This window comes from Peromyscus leucopus, chromosome 8b (assembly GCF_004664715.2).
Source record: "Peromyscus leucopus breed LL Stock chromosome 8b, UCI_PerLeu_2.1, whole genome shotgun sequence".
Classification (NCBI taxonomy): domain Eukaryota; kingdom Metazoa; phylum Chordata; class Mammalia; order Rodentia; family Cricetidae; genus Peromyscus; species Peromyscus leucopus.
Window position 1 is genome coordinate 60179767 of NC_051086.1, and position 23635 is coordinate 60203401.

At 43.3% G+C, this 23635-nt stretch overlaps 1 protein-coding gene across 1 annotated transcript; it reads left to right on the plus strand.

The window, feature by feature from the left end:
* The first annotated feature begins 6550 nt into the window (after positions 1 to 6550).
* Positions 6551 to 19712, plus strand: Tmigd1 (transmembrane and immunoglobulin domain containing 1). The gene is made up of 7 exons (XM_028867033.2): positions 6551 to 6622; positions 7876 to 7978; positions 10255 to 10533; positions 12775 to 13053; positions 17186 to 17289; positions 18571 to 18611; positions 19124 to 19712. Exons 2-7 carry the CDS (start codon positions 7900 to 7902, stop codon positions 19125 to 19127), a joined length of 786 nt encoding a protein of 261 aa, XP_028722866.1. The 5' UTR covers positions 6551 to 6622; positions 7876 to 7899; the 3' UTR covers positions 19128 to 19712.
* Positions 19713 to 23635: the final 3923 nt, after the last annotated feature.

The following is a 23635-nucleotide window of genomic DNA, read 5'->3' on the forward strand; positions in this document are numbered from 1 at the left end:
ATCTTCCAGCATTCACCCCAATAACTGGCCTCAGGTTTGATTTTATTAATAAGACATGTTAAGATTCCTGCTACATATTGGTGCTCACCTTGGCAGTGTGTGTACAAAAAACCGGAGTGATAGCATGGTACCTGCGCAAGGATGACGTACGGATTTGTGAAGCATTTCGAATATTTTTTAAAGGGAGAGTATCACAGTGATACTTGGCTATGTAGTGAGCTAGAGGTCAGTCTAAGTCACGTGAGACTGGGTCTCAAACACACACGTGAAGAAGTCCTGGAAAGATGGCTCAGCATTAAGAGCACTGGCTGCTCTCCCGGAGGATTAACGTTCCATACACAGAACCATATGGTGGCTTATAACTTTGTGTAGCTCCAGTCCCAGGGGATCCAACACCCTCTTCTGGCCTCCCTGGGCACTGTACACATGTGCTGCATAGATGTATATGCAGACAAAATACCCATACACATAAAATATAAAATAAAAACAATTGTTTTTAAAAACAAGTGAAGGTTAAACTGATGTAAACTTGCCAGATACAGGATAAGATGCCTAACTACATTTGTATTTCAGAGAAACCATGACTTTTTTTTTGTTTAAGTATTAGTGTATACCAAGTGTTGACTCTGTCATGAATTACCGCATTAATCATTATACTGGACATAACACCATTTTTAAAAGTATTATTTACCTAAAATTTAAATTCAATGGGGTGTGTTCTATATTTTCACTTGCTAAATCTGGAAATCCTAGACATGATTTTGGGTCTTTTTTTTTCTTAAAGATTTATTTAATTTTATTTTATGTGTATGAGTGTTTTGCCTGCACATATGTATGTATACCATATACATGCCTGGTGCCCATGGAGGCCAAAAGAGGGCACAGGATCCATTAGAACTGGAGTTACTAGTTAGAACAGACAATTAGAAACCACCACATGGGTGCTGGGCACTGAGTCTGGGTCTTCTGAGAAAGCAACAAATACTCTTGACAGCTGAGCCCTCTCTCTAGCCTCGAGTCTCTGTTTTATGCTTTTGGTGGTGGTGGTGGTGGTGTGGTGGTGGTGGTTATTTGTCCTAGGGCCTGATCCAAGGGCCTCCCATAGGCTAAGCATTCTCTCTAACACCACTGAGCTATAGTTCTGTGGCAATTCAGGTCTTGATTGAAGGGCTATAGTTTTTTATGATGAGGAATCCTAATAATAGGGAATGGGAAGTTGCTTAAGCTAGAAATTCTGGAGGCCCCATGCCTTTTTTTTTCTTTTTAATACACGGGATTGAAGCAGGGCCTATGCTAGGCAGGCACTCTGCCACTGACCTACATCCTCAGCCCTTCATTTTCATTTTCAGACAGGCTTTGCTAAACTGCCCAAGCTGGCCTTGAACTCACCATGTCATCTAGGCTGGCCTCAAACTTGTGGTTCTTCTGCCTCAGCTCAAGCAGCTGGGATGATAGCTGTACATCATGCCTGCGAGTAACTGAAGGCAGTTTAGTGGGCACTGTTGGATTCTGGGTAGAAAAGACAACAGCCTGGGTCTCTGTGTTGATCCAAAAGCTGCTCTGTGATCACTAGGGTGTGAAGGCCAGATGCCTTGCTTTTGGAATGTGGCTCTCAAGGAGACTCACAAGCCACTCTGCCAGAGCTGCTGGGGGGGCTTGTTCAAGTAAGACTCTGAGTCTCTTCAGAGCTGATGAAGGAAAGGTGCCTAGATATGTTCCTGAATGAGCATTTGTGATGGGGATGTGTGAGTGTGGGTGTAATGTGTGTATGGGATGGTGTATGTGTGTGTATGTGAGGGATATATATGTATGTGTGTGTGTATATATGTGTGATGTGTGTTATAATATCTGTGATGTAGGGGGTATATGTGTGTGTGTGTGTGTGTGTTGTGTGTATGGGATGGTGTATGTGTGTGTATGTGAGGGATATATATGTATGTGTGTGTGTGTATATATATGTGTGTGTGTGATATTATATGTGTGTGAGGGGTATTGTGTGTGTGTGTGTGTGTGGTGTGTGTGTGTATGTGGAGATGTTTATGTGGGGGTATATAATATATATATATATATATATATATATATATGTGGGTGTGTTATGTGTGTGTGTATATATATGTGTGTGGTGTGTTTATGTGTGTGTGTGTTGTTGTGTTGTTTTTGTTGTGTGTATTATTTTTATTGTGTGTTGTGTGTGTGTGTGTGTGTATTATGTATGTGGTTGTTTATGTGTGTGTGTGGTGTTGTGTTATTTGTGTGTTTGTGGTTATTGTATGTGTGTGTGTTTTATGTGTGTGTGTATATATGTGTGTGTTTTGTGTGTTTGTGTGTTGTGTATGGGGTGTGTGTGTATGTGGAGACTGTTTATGTGGGGGGGTATAAATATATGTGTGAGAGAGTGTGTGTGTGTGTATATATAGGGGATGTGAGTGTGTGTGTGTGTGTGTGTGTGTGTGTGTGTGTATTGCTGAGGATAATCTGAGGGCCTCACATGTGCTAAGTACATACTTTACTACTGATAAGGAACACATCTGCCCACCCCAACCCCATAATTCTCATGCTCACCTTAATCAGAAACCCACAACTTCCTGGTCTCCTTCTCTGGCATCTTTCCAGAAAGGCCTGGGTCTGGGGAATGTGGAGCACGTATGGGTCACTGTTCTTAGAACTTTCAAAGTGAAAGCTGTGGAGTAATAAACTATATTTTTTTTTCAGTGCTTGTGTTAGAATCCAGGATCCCGTGCATGCAAAAGAGGTGTTCTGTTACTTGTTCCTACCCAAGTCTTGAACTCTACTAATAGTCCAACCACCCATACTCCTTAGGCTTGGGTTAACTTCTAGACTTAATTGTTAGCAGAAAGATGATTTTCCTTTCCCTCCATTCCAGGAGGGGGACTGTTCCAGGGATTTATATGACTTTGGGCAATCACATCACTTCCCTGACTCTCCAAATAGGGTACCACCACACCACCATTTTCTTGTTGGAAATCCCTCCTCATCACCTGAAAGCCCTCTGCAGGGTTCACAAGCTTCCTTATTAGTTTCTTTAGAATGACTAGAGCCATTTCCACCTTGGAGTTGGGAGAGTTGTCCTGCTCATTAGAGTATCCTCTAGAGTACCCACCTAATGTTGTGAAGATTGGGGACATCAGAGCTTTGTAGAGTTACTTCAACAATTTTCCATAGGGGGCAGTAGAGGGACTTGAGAAGACACCTTTCAGGACAGAGCCATCATAATGGGCTTGGATGGAACTGGCATTCTAAATACTTAGTAAACAATAGGTACTCAATAAATACTTGTTTAAAACACTGCTTCAACATTTTAGTATTAAAACTGTCAAACATACACAGAAGTTGAAAGGATAGCAGTTAAAAGGAAGATCTATATAACCCCTGGCTGGATTCAGTAAACGTCAATTAACATTTACAGTGTTTATTCTGTTGATTGGCTGTTTGTGTTGCTAAAGATCTCACCCAAAGCCTTGCACATGGCAAGCACCCACTCTTTCACTGAGCCAGGTCCCCAGTCCTGGTTTTGCTGACTCATTTGAAAGTCAGTTGTCATTCTCATGACACTTAACCCCTACACAGTTTGCCGGCATCTCTTGAGAATTAGGGCATTCTTCCACATAACTGCAACATTGTTATCGCACCTATGAATAATCAACCATTGTTTCCTAATATTATCTAATATCTAGGTACAGAAATTGCTGTGAGTGCCCTGCCCATAGCCTCATGGCCTACATAGAAGTTGCCCACAAACAGTTCCCAGAGAGTGAGTAACTTCCTGTGTGTCTTGAAGCTGGCTCACCAGGCAGGCTGGAAGTGCCGGAGAGGCATTGGCTCTCAACCAAAGACGGAAAGACACTGACGGCTGATTGCTCAAGCTCTTGCCCTGCATGAACTGACTCTGGGCTGTATTGCACAGGACTCATTGAAGGCTCCGCAATGGTCACTTGCTCACTAGCACATCCTTTGGGAGTTCTCTCCTTTCCCGGTCTCACTGGTGATGCCTCCTGAGATGGTCGTTAGGGGAACTGTTTGGACTCAAAGCTTTATCCTAAGATCTGCTTTGGAGGGATCCAAACCCAAGGCATCGGGCCTTTGCAAAATTCATCCTTAAAAGTTATTTGTGTCAGGCTGGAGAGATGGCTCAGAGATTAAGAGCACTAGCTGCCCTTCCAGAGGACCCAGGTTCAATTCCCAGCACCCACATGGCAACTCACAACTGACTGTAACTCTAGTTCAGGGGATCTGACACCCATGGCAAAACACCAATGCACATAAAATAAGAATGAATAAATCATTTAAAAATGTTTTTTAATGTTATTTGTTCCTGTAAGTGAGTGTGTGCAGATACCCGTGGAAGCCAGAAGAGGGCATCAGATCCCTTGGAGCTAGAGTTATAGGCAGTTGTGAGCCAGACATTGATGCTTGAAACCAAACTTAGGTCCTCTGTGAGAACAACAAGCACTCATAACCATTTCTCCAGCCCTGCTAAATTCATCTTTCAATGATAATAGTAGAATGCGCTGCTCTTGTATCCGCTGAGAAGCATGCCACAAGCCTGCTCGGGGTGGGAGGCTTGCACCCAGTCAATAGGAGGTCTTCTTGATGATGATCCTTACTTGAACAATGCTAGAGCAAGGCTGGGCCGCAACCAGCCTATCTTCCTAACAATAATAATTACAGCTTATGAAGAGCCTACTGTAAAGCAGCTTTACATGCTCCATTTCACTTAATCCTCACAGTGACTCCGTAGGGAGGGTACTATTACTAATTCTATTGTGTTCATCAAGAGCTGAAGGCTCCTAGGGTTAGATAACTTTTCAAAGTCACACAGTCAGTAAGAAATAGATCTCTAGTATGGTTACCCAATGTGTTAAAATACATGCAAAGAGCCAAGTGTGGTAGTACACACCTGCAATCCTAACATTTGGGAGTGGAGAGGCAGGAGGATCGGGAGTAATAGTAGCCATGGCTACATAGTGAGTTCAAAGCCAGCTTAGGCTATATGAGATCTTGCCTAAAAACAAATAAGTAAATAAACACAAAACAAAAATAGAGAGAGTTGAGGGTGTACCTCAGTGGTAGAGTGCTTGCCTATATATATATATAAGACTGGGTTTGATTCCCAGCAACAGAAAAAGGGAGGGGTATGGATAATCATAAGCATTCTTCTATTTTTTTTTTTTAATGAGTGGGAATAATAGTACTTGGCAGATAAAATGTCCATTAGTAATACTACCATAAAGTATGGGGGGTGAGGGCTGTGTGCACACACATGCATGAGCATCCATGCATGTGTGGAAGTCAGAGGACAACTCTGGGTATCAGTCCTCATCTTGCTCCTTGTTTGAGACAGGGTCTCTTGTACATGGAGTTAACTGGCCAATGGCCTTTTGGGGATCCTTCAGTCCCCCCCCCCCCCCCCCCCCCCCCCCGTCTCCACCTCCCATCTCACCGTAGAAGTGCTGGGATTACAACTACTGTATCAGGCTTTTATGTGGGTGATAGGAGAAGCCCCACTGAGTTATATCTGGCCTGGCTCCAGAGAGCCCCACCAAGCCTTAATCCACCTTTGTTTCTCAGTTACCCTTGTTTCTCCTGTTGCCCTCCATGTGAATCTTGTCTGAGAGTTTCCCAAGGATACAAAGCCTTTGCCAAACTTGTTTGGGAAAAATCCCTGGCGAACTGTGCTATTCCTTGATTGAGTATTTGCCTTTGGCATTGTCCCTTTTGGAGGCCTGGTCAGGTTGTTTTGAGGATATGGAAATCAACTTGCTTAAGTGTAAATTTGGAGAACAATAAAAATGCCCTTGGCTAAGGGAAAGCGTCTCAGTCCTGAGAGAGGCTGAGTCTCCCTGCAGCTGGAAAGGCTAGAGACATCCTAAAGGTGCAGCTGTGTCTTGTTGCCATGAACCCACAACACAACAACAACATGTGGGCTCTGGAGATCTGTACTCAGGTCCTCATGCTGGCACCTTACCCACTGAGTCGTTTCTTGAGTCTAACTTAAGTATTTTCATCAATAAAATCAGTTTAGCTCATTCTTGAAGTATCGGGCAGTGGCTCCTCAATCCAGAGAGAGCCTCGAGGAGCTAAAACTGTCTCTTGTCGCTTGGTACAACTTCAGCACTGGGCTCAGGTTACTGATGATAAAAAATTTTCCAGAATTAAGTTATGTGAAATCTTCAAGTGTTACTGTGATTGTGAAAGTCAAACCTCTCCTGAGACTTGTCTGGTCACAGTCCTCAAGCTATCAGATCGTCAGGCTCAGTCATCTCAGTCGAGGTGACAGTGTGGGGTGAGATGTGCTATAGGTTTTTGCACAAGTTCAGGCTTCCCTGGAACAATACACCCCTGTTAGTAATATCTGGCCCCACCCAGTGACCTAGGTACACAGAAAGGCTTAGGTCTTGTGAAGATGTCATTTCCAATTCCTGTCTTCTCTAAGAATCCAGAAAGGGAATGGACTTTGCACCCAGTTTATCTCAGTTACTTGACCCCACTGTCATAAAGTGTTCAAATTCAAGCATTATAAAGGTCATAACAGGGAAATAATGCAGGGTTCCTGGGCAGAGGAAGAGTTAGCTGAGAAGCTCAGCTGCTCAGAGCTCAGCAGGTAAGAGACAAGCTTGTCTTTTATAGAAAGTGAAGTCCGGTGAGGCAGGTGGGTTTCTGTGAGTTCAAGGACAGCCTAGTCTACATAGGGAGTTCCAGGACAGCCAGGGCTACAAAGAGAAGCCCCATCTTTAAAAAGGCAGGGAGGGAGGGAGGAAGGGAGGGAAGGAAGAAGAAAGGAAGGAAGACTCTGTTTTAAAATAAAACAAGTAAGTAGTTGTAGGGCTTAGTCGTGATTGAACAAATATATATATATGAAGTGTTTAACAGTGTCTAGAAGTCATTTCAGATAGATTTCTGCCATATGTGGAGTTGTACTCCGTACTCTTTTCTTTTCTGTCTGTCCATCTGCTGCAGTTCTAGTTTTGGGCATCAAACCTGGGACTTTGCACACTTGAGGCAAATACTCTACTACTGAGCTATATATACTCCTTGCCCTTAGCTCTAAGGGAAATCGTATATACATGCTTTTCCTGGACAGACCTGAGATATCTTAGAAGGATGGAGCATCAATGTGCAGAAGATCAGAAAAGGAAGCCTCGACTATCCATTCTTGATAGTCCACATGTGACCAAGGGGAAGAAATATTAAGACGAGGCCATGTTTACAACAAGTGGACACCTTTGAATCTGTAGTAATCTCATGAACTCTCCATGAGGGGCTGGAGAGACAGCTTAGTGGTCAAGAGCACTTGCTGCTAATACAGAGGATCTAGGTTCGATTCTCAGCACCAGCATTGCAGCTAACAACCATTTGTAACTCCAATCCAGGGGACCTAACACTTTCTCCCTGTCTCCTTGGATACCCAGCTCACAAGTGGTACACAGACATACATGCTGGCAAGATGCTCAAACACATAAGACAAAGATTTTCTTTTGAAGGAATTCTCTGATTAGAGAACAGCTTTCCAAATGTGATGCAAGTTAGACTTTCCAAAAAGAATGACTTCATTCAGTTCGGACCACCTGAGAAAAGAGAATTCATTTGTCTTTCTGTTAAAGTGATAGTTTTCTCACTTTTCCCTCTTCAAGACCATCTGATAACTTGTCTGTAGTTTCTTTTTTGTTGCCATTAAAAAAAAAAAGTCTTAAAAGTGAAAAGAACTTAATCAGAATTGTTTAATTAAAAAACTGGGAGTGTACGTTACAGCTGGGGTGACTCACTTGGGACTTTATTTTAAGGGCCTAATAGGAAGAAAGTTCATAAAGTCATTGTAGATCAAAGTACAGAACCCACTGCATTCTTTGCCTCCAGGAGAGCAACCTGCATTCATTAAGGATGGTTTTGAAGATCATCTGGCCACTGCAAGCATGCAAACTTCTCCTGGTGGTTTTATCTTTGCCACAAGTGAGGACAAGTAAGTTAAAGATTTTCTATGACTTCTTTTTAGATTAAAAAAATTAGTTAAAATAATAATCTATGGACATTGGGAACAACCTTAAGTTCCATTTTGGAATGGCTACCCAATACAATGGGTTCAGGCAATAGGAGTCAGAAAACTTTTTTTTTTCTTTTCTTTTTTTGTTTTTTGTTTGTTTGTTTTTCGAGACAGGGTTTCTCTGTGTAGTTTTGGTGCCTGTCCTGGATCTTGCTCTGTAGACCAAGCTGGCCTCGAACTCACAGAGATCTGCCTGGCTCTGCCTCCCGAGTGCTGGGATTAAAGGAGCGCGCCACCGCCACCCGGCTCAGAAAACATTTTTAAAAGTGGAAAAAAAAACAAAAACCTACTGTTTTATGGCTCTGATTGTATAAGAGGATGAAGTGTGCTATTCTCTCTAGAACTGTAGTCAGAGTTTTCTCACATTTTAATATATTTTAGTACCGATTTCAGGAGAGATAATCTTCTGTCGATTTGAACACATCACTTCGAGGAAAATATTGCCCCCATCTTCGTCTCCATCTCTGCCTTAAAGTGGCTTCTCTCCTCTCTCGGATTTTTAAAAATACTTATTCACAATAGAAACAAATTAGGCCAAAGGCTTAGCTGTAGCTTGGTAGTAAAGTGGATACTTAATTTGCTGAAAACCTCCAGGTTCCATGTGAAACACCAGAAACCAAAACAAGGGGGCTGGGTGGCTGGCTTAGCGGCAGCTGGCAGTGTCTTCAGCCCTCACTGTAAAAGCTGGGCAGGTCTCTGTGCACTTGAAGCCTCGGCACTGGGGAGCAGAGACTGGTGGAGACTGAGAGCTTACTGACCTGCAGAGGAAGGCTTCTGCCTTAGTGGGAGACTGCCTCAAGGCAGTAAGGTGCAGAGAACAGAGGGAGACACCTGGAGTCCTCTGGCCTTTGCGGAAGTGTGTACAGTTGCAGGTACTGGCACACTTGTAGTCAAGTTAGAGGCTGTGTTAACACATATTTGGGGGGACAGCCTAGCAGCAGCCAGAGCTCTAACTTCTAAACCAGGAAAAGAAGAACTGAAATTCAGGTATATATTACTATACAATGAAAAAAATTTATAAAAATCACATCGAAAAAGCAGAACCCAAACCCTACAGGGCACGGTGGTGAATGCTTTTAATCCCAGCATTTGGGAAGCAGAGGCAGGGGGATCTCTGTGACTTTGAGGCCAGTCTGGTCTTCATAGCAAATTCCAAGACAACCAGGGCTACATAGTGAGACCCTGGCTCAAAAAACAAACAACAAAAGAGACCTGCTGCAGATCCTGATTATGCACCCCACAAAATCTTGTCTACCTCAGAAATCATCGTCATTTAAACATTTTTTAATTTTACTGTACTGTCCAGTATTAAAACTGGGAGTTTTAATGAGAAACGCAAGAACAAATTCATCCATGTTCCTGTCCTCTAACAAGAAAAGTATTTTTAAGTAAAGTCTTTGTCAATTTTGATGCTTGTGATAATTATTAGAGATGGAATTTGTATTCTACCTTTGGACTTTTGTTTTAAATATTTTTCCATTTTGATAATCTTTTTCAAGTCCTTGCATTTCTACTCTATCCACCCACCTCAAAAAAAAAAAAAAAACCCACATCAAACCTGATATTTCTCCACTTTTTACCTCTGTTTACCAGTTTTAGTCTATATAAATATAAGATATTTTCCTAAGACTTTCCTTAGTGAACATCCCAGTTATTATTGTTTTCTCTATCAGGTCACTCTGGAATTGTTTTGTACACACTTTCTAGCTTGGTGGTTGTCAAACTTCACTGTACATTTGAACCACCTAGGGAGCTTTTGAATAGCCCCAATACCTAGGTTGTACTCCTGCCAATCAATCAGATGATCAGGGTACGAGCCTAGCACCAGGATGTAAAAGATCTCTGGGTGATTTCAATGTGCAGCAAAATATGGTGGCCACAATTTTTAACGATTTTCTTATTTTAGCTAATAATCATGCCCTCACACAGGTAATCCTAGCACTTGGCAAGCTGAGGCAGGAGGATCCTCAGTTTGAAAACAACTCATCAATCAACCAACCAAACAAAAAACATTGTTTCTATCTCCTTGTAAAATCACATAGATCTATATGATTGTTTTTAATTGTCCAGAGTGTACTTGATTGCATTGATGTAACATAATTCATTTAACCAACCCTCTGTTGGTGGACATCTAGGTTAGACATTTTCCTATCTTAACAGTTGTTTGTTTGTTTGTTTGTTTTTTATATCCTCAGGTTCTGTTTTAACTGTGAATGGTAAAACTGAGAACTATGTCCTGGACACCACATATGGTGGCCAAGCATCTCTGGAATGTGCTGTTCAAAACCACACCAGAGATGAAGAACTTCTCTGGTACCGAGAAGATGGAAGAGTAGATTTGAAGACTGGGAACAAAATCAACAGCAGCTCTGTCTGTGTCTCTCCCATCAGCGAAAACGACGATGGAGTCCGCTTTACCTGCAAGCTGCAGAGCGATCAGCAGGTGTCGGTCTCCGTGGTGCTCAATGTTATTTGTGAGTGGCGGGAAAAGAAACTGCCAGTCAACCTTGCATGTCTGCATTGTGTTAAGTGACAGTTGAGGTCTCAGTCTTGATTCGGCCACACTGTCCCATTCATGTTCCCATATGAAACATCGGAATGCCTATTCCCCCATCTCCCCAGGAGCACCAAGGATCTGCCAGTCACAGTGAAATTCTACACCCACCCTCCCACATGCATGTCTCTCATCTCACAATGTTGCCCAGGCTAGCTTCAGACTTATGAGCTCAAGCAGTTGCTCTATCTCAGTCTTTCAAAATCAGCCACCGTTGCTGGGCGGTGGTGGCGCATGCCTTTAATCCCAGCACTTGGGAGGCAGAGGCAGGCGGATCTCTGTGAGTTCGAGGCCAGCATGGGCTACCAAGTGAGTTCCAGGAAAGGCACAAAGCTACACAGAGAAACCCTGTCTCAAAAAACAAACAAACAAACAAACAAAAAATCAGCCACCATAACTTGCTTACTCATTTTTTGAATTAAAAATGAGGATAGTCACCCTTTCCTGTACTTACTGACTGCTCATGTTTCTTCTCTGTGAAATGTCTGCCCATGCCTTTTAACTATGTTTCTATTTGGGTATTTGCACCTTTTAGTCATTAACTTGTATCAGCAGCAGGGCCTGGTGCTTAAACATTCATTAATGTTAAATGACTAAAGGGAACGGTTAATAGGACGTGTCCAAAAGTGGGACTGTTATGTTTGGCAGTTCTGTTCTCTACTCCAGCAGCTTCCTGTGTGTCTGAATACCACATAACACCCTTGTTGGATATGGATACAGAATTCAAGCTCATTCCAAAGAGCAACAAAATGTCATTCTTCTGAGAAAGTTATTAATAACACAACCCACTCAGGGTCTAATTATTCAGTGTGCAGATGATACAAGCTCCTTTTCCCTCCTTCTCCAGGTTTACCTCCTTCCTTACTGCCCACTCTAACCATTGATTAATTTCTGGAACATCTACCAATAAACACAAGGGGCAGAGACAAGAAGGGAAAACTGGCTTGGTCATTTCTCCTCCTGGATGTGGGTGAGGGTTGGAATCACCAGATGAGGACGAATGTGTCTGACTATCCACAGTTACAACTCTTGCTGGGGAGGATGAAAGAGAAGAGGCATGGGGATTTATTAAGCTTCTGTAGAGGCAAGATTTACCATACCTAGAGGCTTCCTGAAGCAGGACGTTCTTTTTAGAGGGCCACTGAGCCTGGGCAAATGTGGTCAGACAAAATGCAAAACTTGAGGGTGTGACTAGCTTTCCAAACCACCACCACATTCGTACTAGTAGTCAGCATGATATCAGCTTCTTTGCAGGGATTGTCTCAATTAACCTTCACAGCAGCAGGAAGGTACTATCATCCAAGTTTTTTTTTCTTTCTTTTTTTTTTAAATGAGGAAATTGAAACTTGAAGAGTTGAGTAGCTGTCACAAATTCACACTAGAGGACATACATGGAATTAGTGCTAGCTACCATGTCTGTCTTTAGTACTGTACTGTTTTAGCCAACCCTTGTATCAATCAGACTATTACATATGCTCAGAGAGCAAGGACTGGTTTTGAAACAGGGTTGCACTATGTTGCCCTGGCCAGCCTGAAATTTTCTATGTAGACCAGGCTGGCCTCGAACTTACAGAAATCCACCTGCCTCTGCCCCCCAAGTGCTGGGATTAAAGTCATGCGCTACCATGCTCAGCTATTATTATATATATTATGTTCCGCATCATATACAGCTTTAGGTATGTCTTTTTTAGGAAAAACTTCTACATTTAAATCATTTTATTTTATTATTATATGTGCATGAGTATTTTACCTGCACACTTGTCTGTCTACTGTGTTGCCCAGTGCCCACAGAAGCTAGAAGAAGCCACCAGATCCCTGGAATTGGAGTTAGAGATGGTTGTGAGCTGCCATGGAAGCAATGGGAATTGAACCTGGGCCCTCTAGAAGAGCAGCTAGTGCTCTTAAGCGCTGAGCATCTCTCTAGCCCTTCAAGGTCATCTTTCCAACCTTTGAAGTTCTATGACGTTAGGAACTGAATGCTTGTCATTTACTTTCATGTCCCGGTTACTAACTCTGTACCTAGCGCACAATAGCTGGCCCGCCCAATTTTTGTCTAAGGGGTGAATATACTCTGAGAAAGACGGAAGGGAGATCTCCAGTTGCTGACAGAGAACTAACTACGGCTTGTTTCTAACTAACCTTCAATGCTTGAATCTTACAGTCCCTCCTCTTCTAGACGGAGATGCCTTCCAAACCATAGGGGAAGACAAGGATGTAAGCTTGGTTTGCATTGTGAAAGCCAACCCCCCAGCGCAAATGACATGGCATAAAAACAACAGCGTCCTGATTTTAGAGAAAGACCGTCACCAAATCCAAGAGACAAGGGAATCTTTTCAGCTGTCCATCACCAAAGTCAAGAAATCTGACAGCGGAGTCTACAGCTGTGTTGCCAGCTCATCTCTGAAAACGGAGACCATGGACTTCCACCTGGTTGTTACAGGTAATTCCTCTTAAGTAACTGCTCAGCATGATGCATCACTCAGAAGACGGCTCAGGAAATATGATCAGTGACAACCGATGGTGGTGACCATTATGCTCTGTAGCGAAGATTTTCATTGAAAAATTATCCCCACCAGGAGAATTTCTTTAGGAATTCTAGTCTGAGTCAGAGCTGGGTGCCACAAGCCTATAATCTCAGCTATACAGAAGGCTAGGGGAGGAAGACTGTGAGTTCAAGTCTTGCCTGGGTAACTTAGTGAGATCATACTCTGATCTCACTGGGACTATAGCTCTGTGGGTAGGGTGCTCTCCTTGTGTGCAGGAGGTCTTGAGTTTGATCCTGGGCACTGCAAATGGCTGGGATAGCTCAGTGGTAGAGTATTTGCTTTAAAAAAAGAAAAAAAAATTCTAAGCCTGGTGTAGTGGCCCATGCTTTTAATCCCAGCACTTGTGAGGCAGAGGCAGGCAGATCTCTGTGCGTTCAGGGCCAGCCTGGTCTACAAAGTGAGTTCCAGGACAGCCAGGCTTACTTACATAGTGAAACCTTGTCTCAAAAAAAAAAATTTTTTTTTTCTATTTTAGAAGAATTATGCCCATTCCATATAGACCACTGGCTTTTGAGCAGAGATCTGGGGCCAAGGTAGAAAGCAATTCTGGTGTGACTACAGCTTCGCTCCAGCGTTGATGTGTGCAGGAACTAGCCTTTTGAGTTCACAGCCTGTAACAGAAGAGAATTCAGAAATACACAAAAGAAAAACATGGATTAGATTTTAAAAAAAAAAAATCTCTGAAATCATTCCTAATTCTTGACTTCTAGCCTGTTACCTGATCAGCAGAGGGAGTGGGGAAACATGGTTAATCAGAGGGCATTCTGCTCCATTCGCTCAAGCTTATCACTCATGGAGAACCAGTGAGGTTTAGAAAGCAGTCTCCTTAGATTTTGTCTCCTTTTAAAAGATTTCTTCGCTTTGTTTTATGTGTGAGTGTTTGCCTGAGTGTATGCGTGTGCACCATAGGCATATTTTCCTTGGGCTTGTTGCTCAAAGAGGAGATTGAAGTGCCTGATGGATGCCACAGTGCACACCATTCCTCTGTACACGGTTGGTCTTGGCAGGTACTCAGGGAGCAGGCCAACAAGTCCAGGCTCCTGCATCCTCTTAGAGCATTACTCACCAGACCTACTCATCGCCATTCTTGCCACTTCCCGGGAAACAAACCAAGCTCCTTCCTGCTATCTGGACCCAGATATATGTCACCAGAGCATAGCTTCTTCCTCCCCACCTCAGGGAGCCAGGGATACAAGCACAGTGGCCGCGGGATCGAGAGTGGCCGTTAGCTGACAGCCCCATCACCGTGGTTACTGGGTTTTTCAATAATTTGTCCTGCAGAGCAACGACAGTATGCCTCGGGCTATTTGATTAAAACAACAACAAAACCTGCAAAAGAACCTGTGTCCAAAGGGCAGAAGCAGTGGAAGAGACACCACCTTGGAGCTTGTGACTTTTTTTTTTAACCTTCCCCAGAACCTTTACAAAAACATGGTGGGGTGAGCCTCATGTGGTACTATCCTAATTAGATATAAGACCACACTTGAAGACTGAGTGATTATAGCATCCTTGTTGGTTAGGAAGAAAGCATAATTGCTCCATAAACACGTTTTTGGTTTTTTTTTTTGTTTTTTTTTTTTTTTTTAAATCACGCAGCTTGTGTGGCAATCAGCACATTGCCTTTTAGGTGGGCAGAAACGTGTTTGGGTGGAGTTCTGCCAACCCAGCCTGTTTTCTTTTTTCTTTTTTGCTGTGTTACTTCCCAGGCTGTCAGTGTGGCTTTTATAGCACACGTGGTCTGCTGCTGGTGCTCAGTGGGGCTTGAGGCCGAATTTTCCGGCAGGGGGTTGTTTCTAAAGGGCTGTGAGATGCTGGCAATGGCCTGAAGCTCTTTGCCAGCGTAAGAGTTAGCACACATGTTAGGAACGGTTTGACCAGAACGGTCTGAGGGGAGGGACATCAAAGCAGGACAAGGGAGGCGTGCAGACAGTCACACGTGTGTCAAAGTCACTTCAACCAGGAACTTGGAATGCAAAGTGAGCCAGGAGGTCAGTCGTTGCTTTCAGCTTGGCTTGTAGAAGGAAAACGGTTACATGTGGCTTCATGACTTCCAGTGTGGTCAAATGTATTCCGATCTGGGACTGCTTTCTGATTTCTCCTACTCATCCGATCGCCCCTTCCTCTCTGTTCTTGTTGGGTCTGGGGTCTCACGATAATGGGGGACAGACCGCCAAAGTCTTTTAAACCAGAAGCAAATTTTATTCCAGAAAAATAAAGAATAAAAAATTATAAAACACGGAGGGGTACGAAAGCTTATCGGCTAGCTGAGACCCCAGCCAATGTTGGAATTCTGGGCCTGTGGCAATGGAGGCGGGTGCTGGCCCCCTTTAATAGTATCAGGCATGGAGTGGGTGCTAGGAGTCATGTAGAAACAACTACTGAAAGTTAACTTTGGTTTCAGTAATGAGTGGTAGGGGATCATCAAAGAATAGCTAACCCCAGGGCTGCAAAGGGCAATCTCTAGTAAAAGAAAACTAATATTTGGGTTGTTGACAGAACTGCCCACCATAAAACACAGAAGGGTCAGTTAAAGGTTAATCCTTCTTTTTTTTTTTTTTTTTTTTTTTTTGCTAGCCAAGCTGATGGCTGTCAGTTTTTATTCCTTAAGTTTATAATGTTATATTCCTGGACCCTTCATTCTGATAGCCTTCCTTGGTGAGCAAGTAGAGGTCTCCAGTAAAGTGATAACCCCAGTTTGTCCCAGAGTTTTTTTTTTTTTTTTTTTTTTTTTTTTTGTTTTCCGAGACAGGTTTCTTGTGTACTTTGTGCTTTCCTGAGCTCACTTGGTAGCCAGGCTGGCTCGAACTCACAGAGATCACTGGCTCTGCTCCGAGTGCTGGATTAAAGCGTGTGCACACGCGGCTTGTCCAGAGTTGATGAGTATAGAGGAGGGTTTTCTAGAAGGCTCATCAGGCCAACCTCTAAGGAGGGGTGGCACTACCACACATGAGAATAGTTTGGAGAAGAGCTAAGAAAGGGCAGAAGTGGAGGATACTGTAGCTCAGTGATAGGATTTCTGCTTGGCATGTGTTAGGCCCTGGGTTCTATCCCTAGTATTCCCATACACACAAAATGAGGACTATTTTATCCATTTACTCCCCCCCCCCATTATCCTGAGCAGGAACCGAAAGAAATAATTGGAAGAAAATGTTTAAAAGATAATTGGTCGGGCCAATAAGATGGCTGAGTGTGTATTCACTGCCAAGCCTGACAACCTGAGTTCTATCCCTGCTTCCCACATGTTAGAGGAAGCGAAGTGACCCCCACGAGTTGTCCTCACACACCCACCCACACACAAATAAATACATGTAATACAAATAAGCAAACTTCATGTGCGAGTGGCCTTCACTTCCAAAGCTGTCACGGCTGCTGCGGCCTCCCTCACAGTCCTTGTCGTTTAGAGAGCCATGGGAATCTTTGCCAAGTTGGGAGGGCTGATGACTGAAATTCTTCTTCCTTTCAGACACCAAGCAGCCGCTCTCCACATGTCTCCATATCTGCCTGGGGCACTAGCACATCTCGGGACCGCAGTGTGCGTTGCTCCTTGGACCCATCCACGCCTCCTGCCTTTCTTAGTCTAGGGAGCCCTTTCCGCCTCTGTCTTCTCACTCCCCCAGCCTCCTTCCCTCTCTTTATCCTTCTGAGAGTCCCCCTAAAAACCTTTGTGCTTTTGAGAAGGCATTCACTTCACATTTGCTTCTGCTTTCTGTGGCAAAAACAACAACAGAAAAATAAAGAAAGCACAAAATGGCCTGAGTGGTCATTTGGGGTGAGGTACTCATATTTCAGAAACTTCTTTCACAAAGGAATGGGTTCAAAATCTGCCTCTGCCATCTGTTAATTCTGTCATTTTGGATAAGTAACCTAGCCTGTCAAAGACCCTCATTCCTCATCTACTGGGGTTGTTAGGGGGATTTAATTAAAAGGGTGGTGTATGCAAAGTATAGGAGGGGGCATGCCTGGTTCATATTACAAACACGTAAGTTAGAAGTTGACTGTTCCTCCCTGCATTTGCTTTCCCAACAGACAAGGTTCCGGATTTACCGATAGAAGCAATCATTGCCGCCTGTGTGGTGGTCGTCCTGACACTGGGTTTTGGACTGCTTGCTAGGAGAAAAAGAATAATGAAGGTACCTAAGTAGTCTAAGTTACTGGGTTAAAACGTTGTCTGAGAGGCTGGGGCTACGGCTCAGTGGTAGATCGTGTCCTGCACATACAAGGTTCTAGCATCTATCCTGTGTATAGCTTTACAAGAAGACAAGTGCCCATGGACAAAGCCTGAGTGGAAATACCCATGGTGTCATAGGTGGGAGCTTCGAAGTCGGTTTGTCCTCCTTTCAAATTTCTCCTGACAGGTGTGGGTGGCAATGCACACCTGTCTTCCCAGTGCTGGGGAGGGAGAGGCGGGAAGATCTGGGATGTAAGTCCAACCAGGGCTGCATAGTCAAATCTTGTTTCAAAAACAAAAGCCCCAATCAATAATTTCCCCTTTTATTGTTGCTATGGTGCCCTCGGTACAATAAACAAACACAGGGAAGAACAGACTGCATGCTCTGCTCTTGAATACAGCCACATGCTCTACTGCTGTGGGCTGGAGTTTGACTCGTCCAAGTGTTGACATCATTGTTTACTGCGATTCAGAATATGTGCGTGCTTAGGTTAATGCCATGCATTCGACTCTGCCAGATCTCTCAGGGCCAAAGAGGGCACATGTGGCAGAAAACCTCTAAAGAGAGACAGAATGCCCTAGGCTGAACTCATCAGTCAGCAAGTGACATTCTCGGTGCAACAGTAACTAGATCTGATTCAGGGCAACAGTGTTTCCCAAGAAGAAATCCGCCCCACCCTGGATTCCAGTCCAAAACATTTTTTCCAAAGAAAGAAAGGAAGGGAGGGAGGGAAGGGAAGGAGAGAGAGAGAGAGAGAGAGAGAGAGAGAGAGAGAGAGAGAGAGAGAGAGAACAGACTAGATAGAGAAGATGGCTTAGTGGGTAAGGATGCTTGCAGCCAAGCTCGATGATCTGAGTTCAATTCCCAGAGCTCATATGAGGAAAAGAATGAACATCTGCAAGTTGTCTTCTGTACTCCATATATGCACTATGGCATGATACTCTCTCACCATATATGTGTACACACACACACACACACACACACACACACACACACACAGATTTTTTTAATATATATATAATGAAGACCTAACTGTGAACCTTAGAAATGTTCTGATTGAGACCAATATCTTCTCAACACTCAATAAAATCTATCCATGTGGTCAAAGATACCTGCGCCCACACAGAGATGACTGGCTGCCTTGTAGTTCCGCAGCACCCGTTGCCATGCTGATGCATTCAAAATGTTCACTCCTGACCTTCGGAAAGGAGGCAAACCCCTGAGCTTGTGCTTGCCTTTTAGCTCTGCATGAAGAAGAAAGACCGGAATACAGACACAGCTCTGTAAGTACTCCGGCAGGGGTAGAGGGTGGGAGTGGGGGATGGTAGGGGCAGCAATGGCATCCGTCATCAGCCCATCCCGGGCATCCTTCTCTAGAGACTGCAGGTGCTGGAAGGTGAAGGGGGTCCAGAGGAGACTAGACAGTGGGGGGAAAACCTGCCTCCACTTTAGAGGAAGCACTGGGAAGGTTGCCTGAAGCAGGAACACCTTGGGGCCTTCTGCCTACTCTCTGAGCAGGTTTGGCCAAGGCTTGCACAACAGCATTGCCACACAGCAGCTGAGGGAGCTTGTCCCGGAAGGAGCCACTGCTGCCCTATCCTCACAGCCAGGCCAGGGCACTTGGCCTCATCCTCCATGCTGTGACCCCTGGGGACTGTTCCTTTTGTTCACACATGGCAAGTGGGCAGCGGGAAAGAAACAAAAGCATTCTGCCTGAGAGGATGGATTTTGTTTTGAATTTTTTTTTCCTTAGTACTACAATCATGGCTCAAATTAATTTCTTGATTCATTTCAGATGAGAAAGCTGAGCCGCCACCTAACACGTGAAGAGTTTTTGCATCAGGACCACCTCAATTTGTGAAATGTCATCTGTATTTATTGCTACTTTTCAATTCACTCCGATCAAATTGTCAGAGGTTATGAAGAAGTATTTAATTGTTAATTACTAAACAGTAGTTGTTATGACTAATTCCATCTACTTATGGAACTATTTTATGCACAAGGTTTTGTAATGAAAAGATTCTGTTAAGCTCCTTGAAGTACATGTTAATTGACTGTGATTTATTCCTGATAGATTTGTAACTACTCACTATCTGACTTATATTTTTCTAGATAGGAGACTAACTGACATTGGGGTTTTTCAAATCAATGCAGTAGCAAAAAAAAAAAAAAAAAAAAAAAAAAAGGAAAGAAGAAAGAAAGAAAAGAAAATCAAAGTAGAGAACATCATGGAATGATGACGTTCCAAAGTTGCCAGGGAGCACATAAAGACGTAAATTATCTCCTGCTTGCAGTCTCGTTAATGTCTTAGGACTAAAGAAGGAAGGATCTAATCTCAGACTATAAGACATTCCTTCAAATGGAATAAATTTAGTATCATGGAATTTTTAGCATATGTCCTTGTTTTTCTTATCTCAACCCGGCTGACACTGTCATAAAACTGACAGGTGGCATGGGATGTACAGAGGGCAGGGTGGCTGGACGGTGCCTTGCAAGTGTCCTTCACCTCTTTCCCCGTCGTCATTTGCATAGACCTTTCTGTATGCATTGTGACTCAGCCTGTACTCAAGCCCTAGAGATCACCTTTAAATTGCAGCTCACTTATCATTCATCACTGACTCCCTCCGCATCCATTCTTGGCCTTCCTGATTTTTTTTTTCCTCATAAGAACTAATGCTCCTCTCCCATACAACTGGAGTGAGCTGGGCAAGAGACAGCACTAGCCAGAATCATCTTTAGTATGTTTACATCTATCCCCTTCTAACTTGAACGAAATTTCTTTTCTGTTTGTGTGTGTGTGTGTGTGTGTGTGTGTGTGTGTGTGTGTGTGTGTGTTTAAGTACTTGGAGTTAAATCTAGTTCTCTTTACATCCTAGACAAGAGACTCAGCCTCTCTCCCCTCTTCAGAATGTGTTTAGTGTAATAAATATGCTAGAAAGGGGATGGGGAGAGAGGAGATGGGTGGGTGGAAAGATGGTCTGGCTTCATGTAGGATTTCTCCAAGTAGAGTCTGGAAGCCCTGGTAAGATGTTACAAGGGTAAAGTAGGAGAACTGTGGATAAGTCAGAATGCTTGGATGATTAGGTGGAAGCCTAGAACGTATAAAGACAACAGATCCCAGGCAATGACAGCTTGTGGCAGTTTGTTTTGAAAGGCAAAGGAAGTAAAAATGTACATATAGAAACGGAGGTAGAAGGGAGAATCCTGGTTCTGGTCTTGGCTGTGCTGTCTTGGGCAGTCCTTTTCCCTTCCCTGGGCGTTTGGAAAACGAGGGGACTGGATTAGGAGAGCTTTAATGCGTTTACATTAGCTTGGCAATTCTGATGCCCACATACTTTAGGTAAAGCGCTGACAAGGACTGAAAAGGTAATACCTTTGCCCCACCTAGCAAAATTATGAATCACAATATGTTCTAGCACATATAACAATCCTTGAGAATTGCAGGTCATCAGGAGAGAGTTTCTTCACCCATATACAATACAGTGGCCTTGTACATTGGCACAGACCGTGAACTACACACACACAGCAAAATCATAAATGGACATTGCATTTCATTTTGCTTTTCGGTTCAGAGAAAACAGAGTCAGTATTAATACTAGATCTCCAATTAAAATCAAAGTGAGTTTGCTAAGGCTATGAAATTACAGGCCTTGGAAACAGATCCCATTTGTCGCCTCTACCCCAGGGTTTTCTCTACCTACTCTGAGATAACTGAAATCTTGACACTTGGACTTCTAATTTTGACTTTAGATCAAGTTCCAGCAGAAAGGACAGAGACAGTTGGTCCTTTCTCAGTCTTTCCATTAATGAGGACTCCTTTTATTGTTATTTTTCTTCTTTTTGAACTTCATTCTTTTTTTTAAGGATTTTATTTTTATTTTAATTGTGTGTGTGTGTGTGTGGTGTGTGTGTGTGTGTGTGTGTGTGTGGTGTGTGTGTGTGTGTGTGTGTGTGTGTGTGTATGTGTGTGTGTGTGTGCATGTGAGTGTAATGCCCATGGAGGCCAGAAGAGGGCATCAGATCCCCTGTAGCTGGTTGCGAGCCACCTGACCATGGGTCTTGGTAACTGAACTTAGGTCCTCTGCAAGAACAGTTTGTGCCTTTAACTGACCAGCCCCTCTTTTTTTCCTCCTCCTTTTCTTCCTCCCTAGGGCTAAGGATCAAACCCAGGACAAGTGCTCTACCACTAACCTTTATCCTTTACTCCACCATATTTTTGCCAGAAGTAATCTATCAAGCAGATTCTACTTATTGTAGTAATCTATCCTCCTAATTTTAGAAACACTTATCAATAATATTTGCTTGTTAGGCTGAATTTGCATTAGGATAATCCAATTACCCAGTCAATATCATTCCACCGAAAAGCAAAGAAAATGGTACTTTATTTAAACTCTGCAGTCTTTTAGGGGTTAACAATATAAGCCAGGGTAGCAAATGCCTGCATTCCAGCCCTTGAGAGGTGAAGGCAGGACTATTAGGAGTTCAAGGTCAACTTCAGCTACATAGTAAGTTTGAGGGTAGCCTGGGCTAGATGAGATCCTGTGTCAAATAACAACTACCAAAACCCAAAAAGAATAGTGCTGGGGGGTGGGGGTGGGAAGCAATATGACAAAAATATACTGTATAAAATTCTCAAAGAATAAAAAAAAATAAAAATAAAAGGAGCAGCAAAAACACCCAATATAATCATTAGTGTTTGGCTGAATATTTAAGATGGCTCCCCCTCCCGGCCATCTTTACCCCTTCATTCACTCCCTGTTATGGAGTGATAAGGATTGTTGGCATCCTCAGAGAGGTCATCTGTCTGCTAGAAGCTCATTTTGACCACTGGCGACAGAGTCAAGTCTTTAGAAGAAGTCAGAAATGTGTACTCATATGCCTAAGTCTCCTAAGTGAATATTTTTGTTGTTTGTTTGCTTTGCTCTTTGATGTCTAGGAGTAGATGAGTCCTCTCGTGCTAACGAAAGCCATTTCCGGACACAGGTCCTAACCTGGTGTTCACTTGAACTTTCACCAACTCAGTGGGGTTTCTGTGGCAAAGCTCTCACACCAAACTCAGGAATGCTCATTAAAATGTATCCAAGGATAGACAGTTACACTCTAATGTGCTGGGGACTTGATCCCAATTATTTTTTAATCTTGTAGCAAACCCTGTGAAACAGTCATGACTGCCCGATGTTAAGAAGCCTTGAATCAATCTCAGCACAAAAAAAGATGAGGACACTTGGGCCCAGGACACTTGCTAACTAAAGAGGGTGACTAAACTGGGATTCACACCCAGGCTGATCTAACGCTTGGGCCCTGGAGTGGGGGACGGTATCACAGAAGGAAAAGAAAGTTACACAATAGAAGGAAACCACACCTCCCATTATACCAAGAATGGTGTCGGTATTCATCCTATTTTGAATGACTTACAGAGAATTTATAAGCAAAGGTAATTTGCAATAATCTTGGTCATGATGCCTTTGGAAAATGTCACCATAGTCTTTGAGAGAGTCTGCCATATCAGAACTGTTGGGAGAGAATTGCTGCCTTAGCTATTTTGTGCCCTCCCGGTGACAATTATAAAGTGTCTCTCGAACCTGTGCAGAGGTGGATGTTGGAATCTCCACTTGACAGGTGTAGAAATGGAGGACAGAATGACTTGCTCAGTCACACAAGTAGCACGGGGCTGAGCTGGGAGTCTAAACCAGGGCGGCTTGCTCCGTGGTGCAAGGATGAGGATAAAGGCGGGCGAGTCATCCAGAGCCTCTTGCCTCTTTGAGGGGCTGAGGATTGTGGCCAAGACATGCTTTCTGAGTGTCTCTGTACTCATCATGTTTCCTGTCTGTTTGACATCAGTACATCTATATGACTTCTAGTCATCGAGTAGTGTCACTTCTGAACAAAGAAAAGCAGAACAGGCTTTTTAGGTTTTTCCATTCCCAGATGTGGCAGCTGTGAACAGATGTCAGGGTCTTAATAACCCTGTGGACCAGAGCTTCCTGTTCATGTGTAAATGAGAGTTAGACTTCTGTGTTAAGCCACCGGATTGGAAAGGTGTTTGTTTTTGTTACTTCTGACTAATACAGATATTTTCATCATAATAAGAACTCAAGAGAGTTAGTGTAGCTCCGTGGCAGAGCACTTCCTAGTATGTGTGAGGACCTGGGTTCAATCTCCAGCAATGAAGCAAATCAAAACAGTTTATAAAATGAAAAAAAAAAGTTTAATAAAATAATGTTTAATGTCAAGGCAAGTTTCTTTTTAATTTTAAAATTATATTTATTTATTTATTGTGTTGGGAGGTAGCTTGCTTGCTTACTTC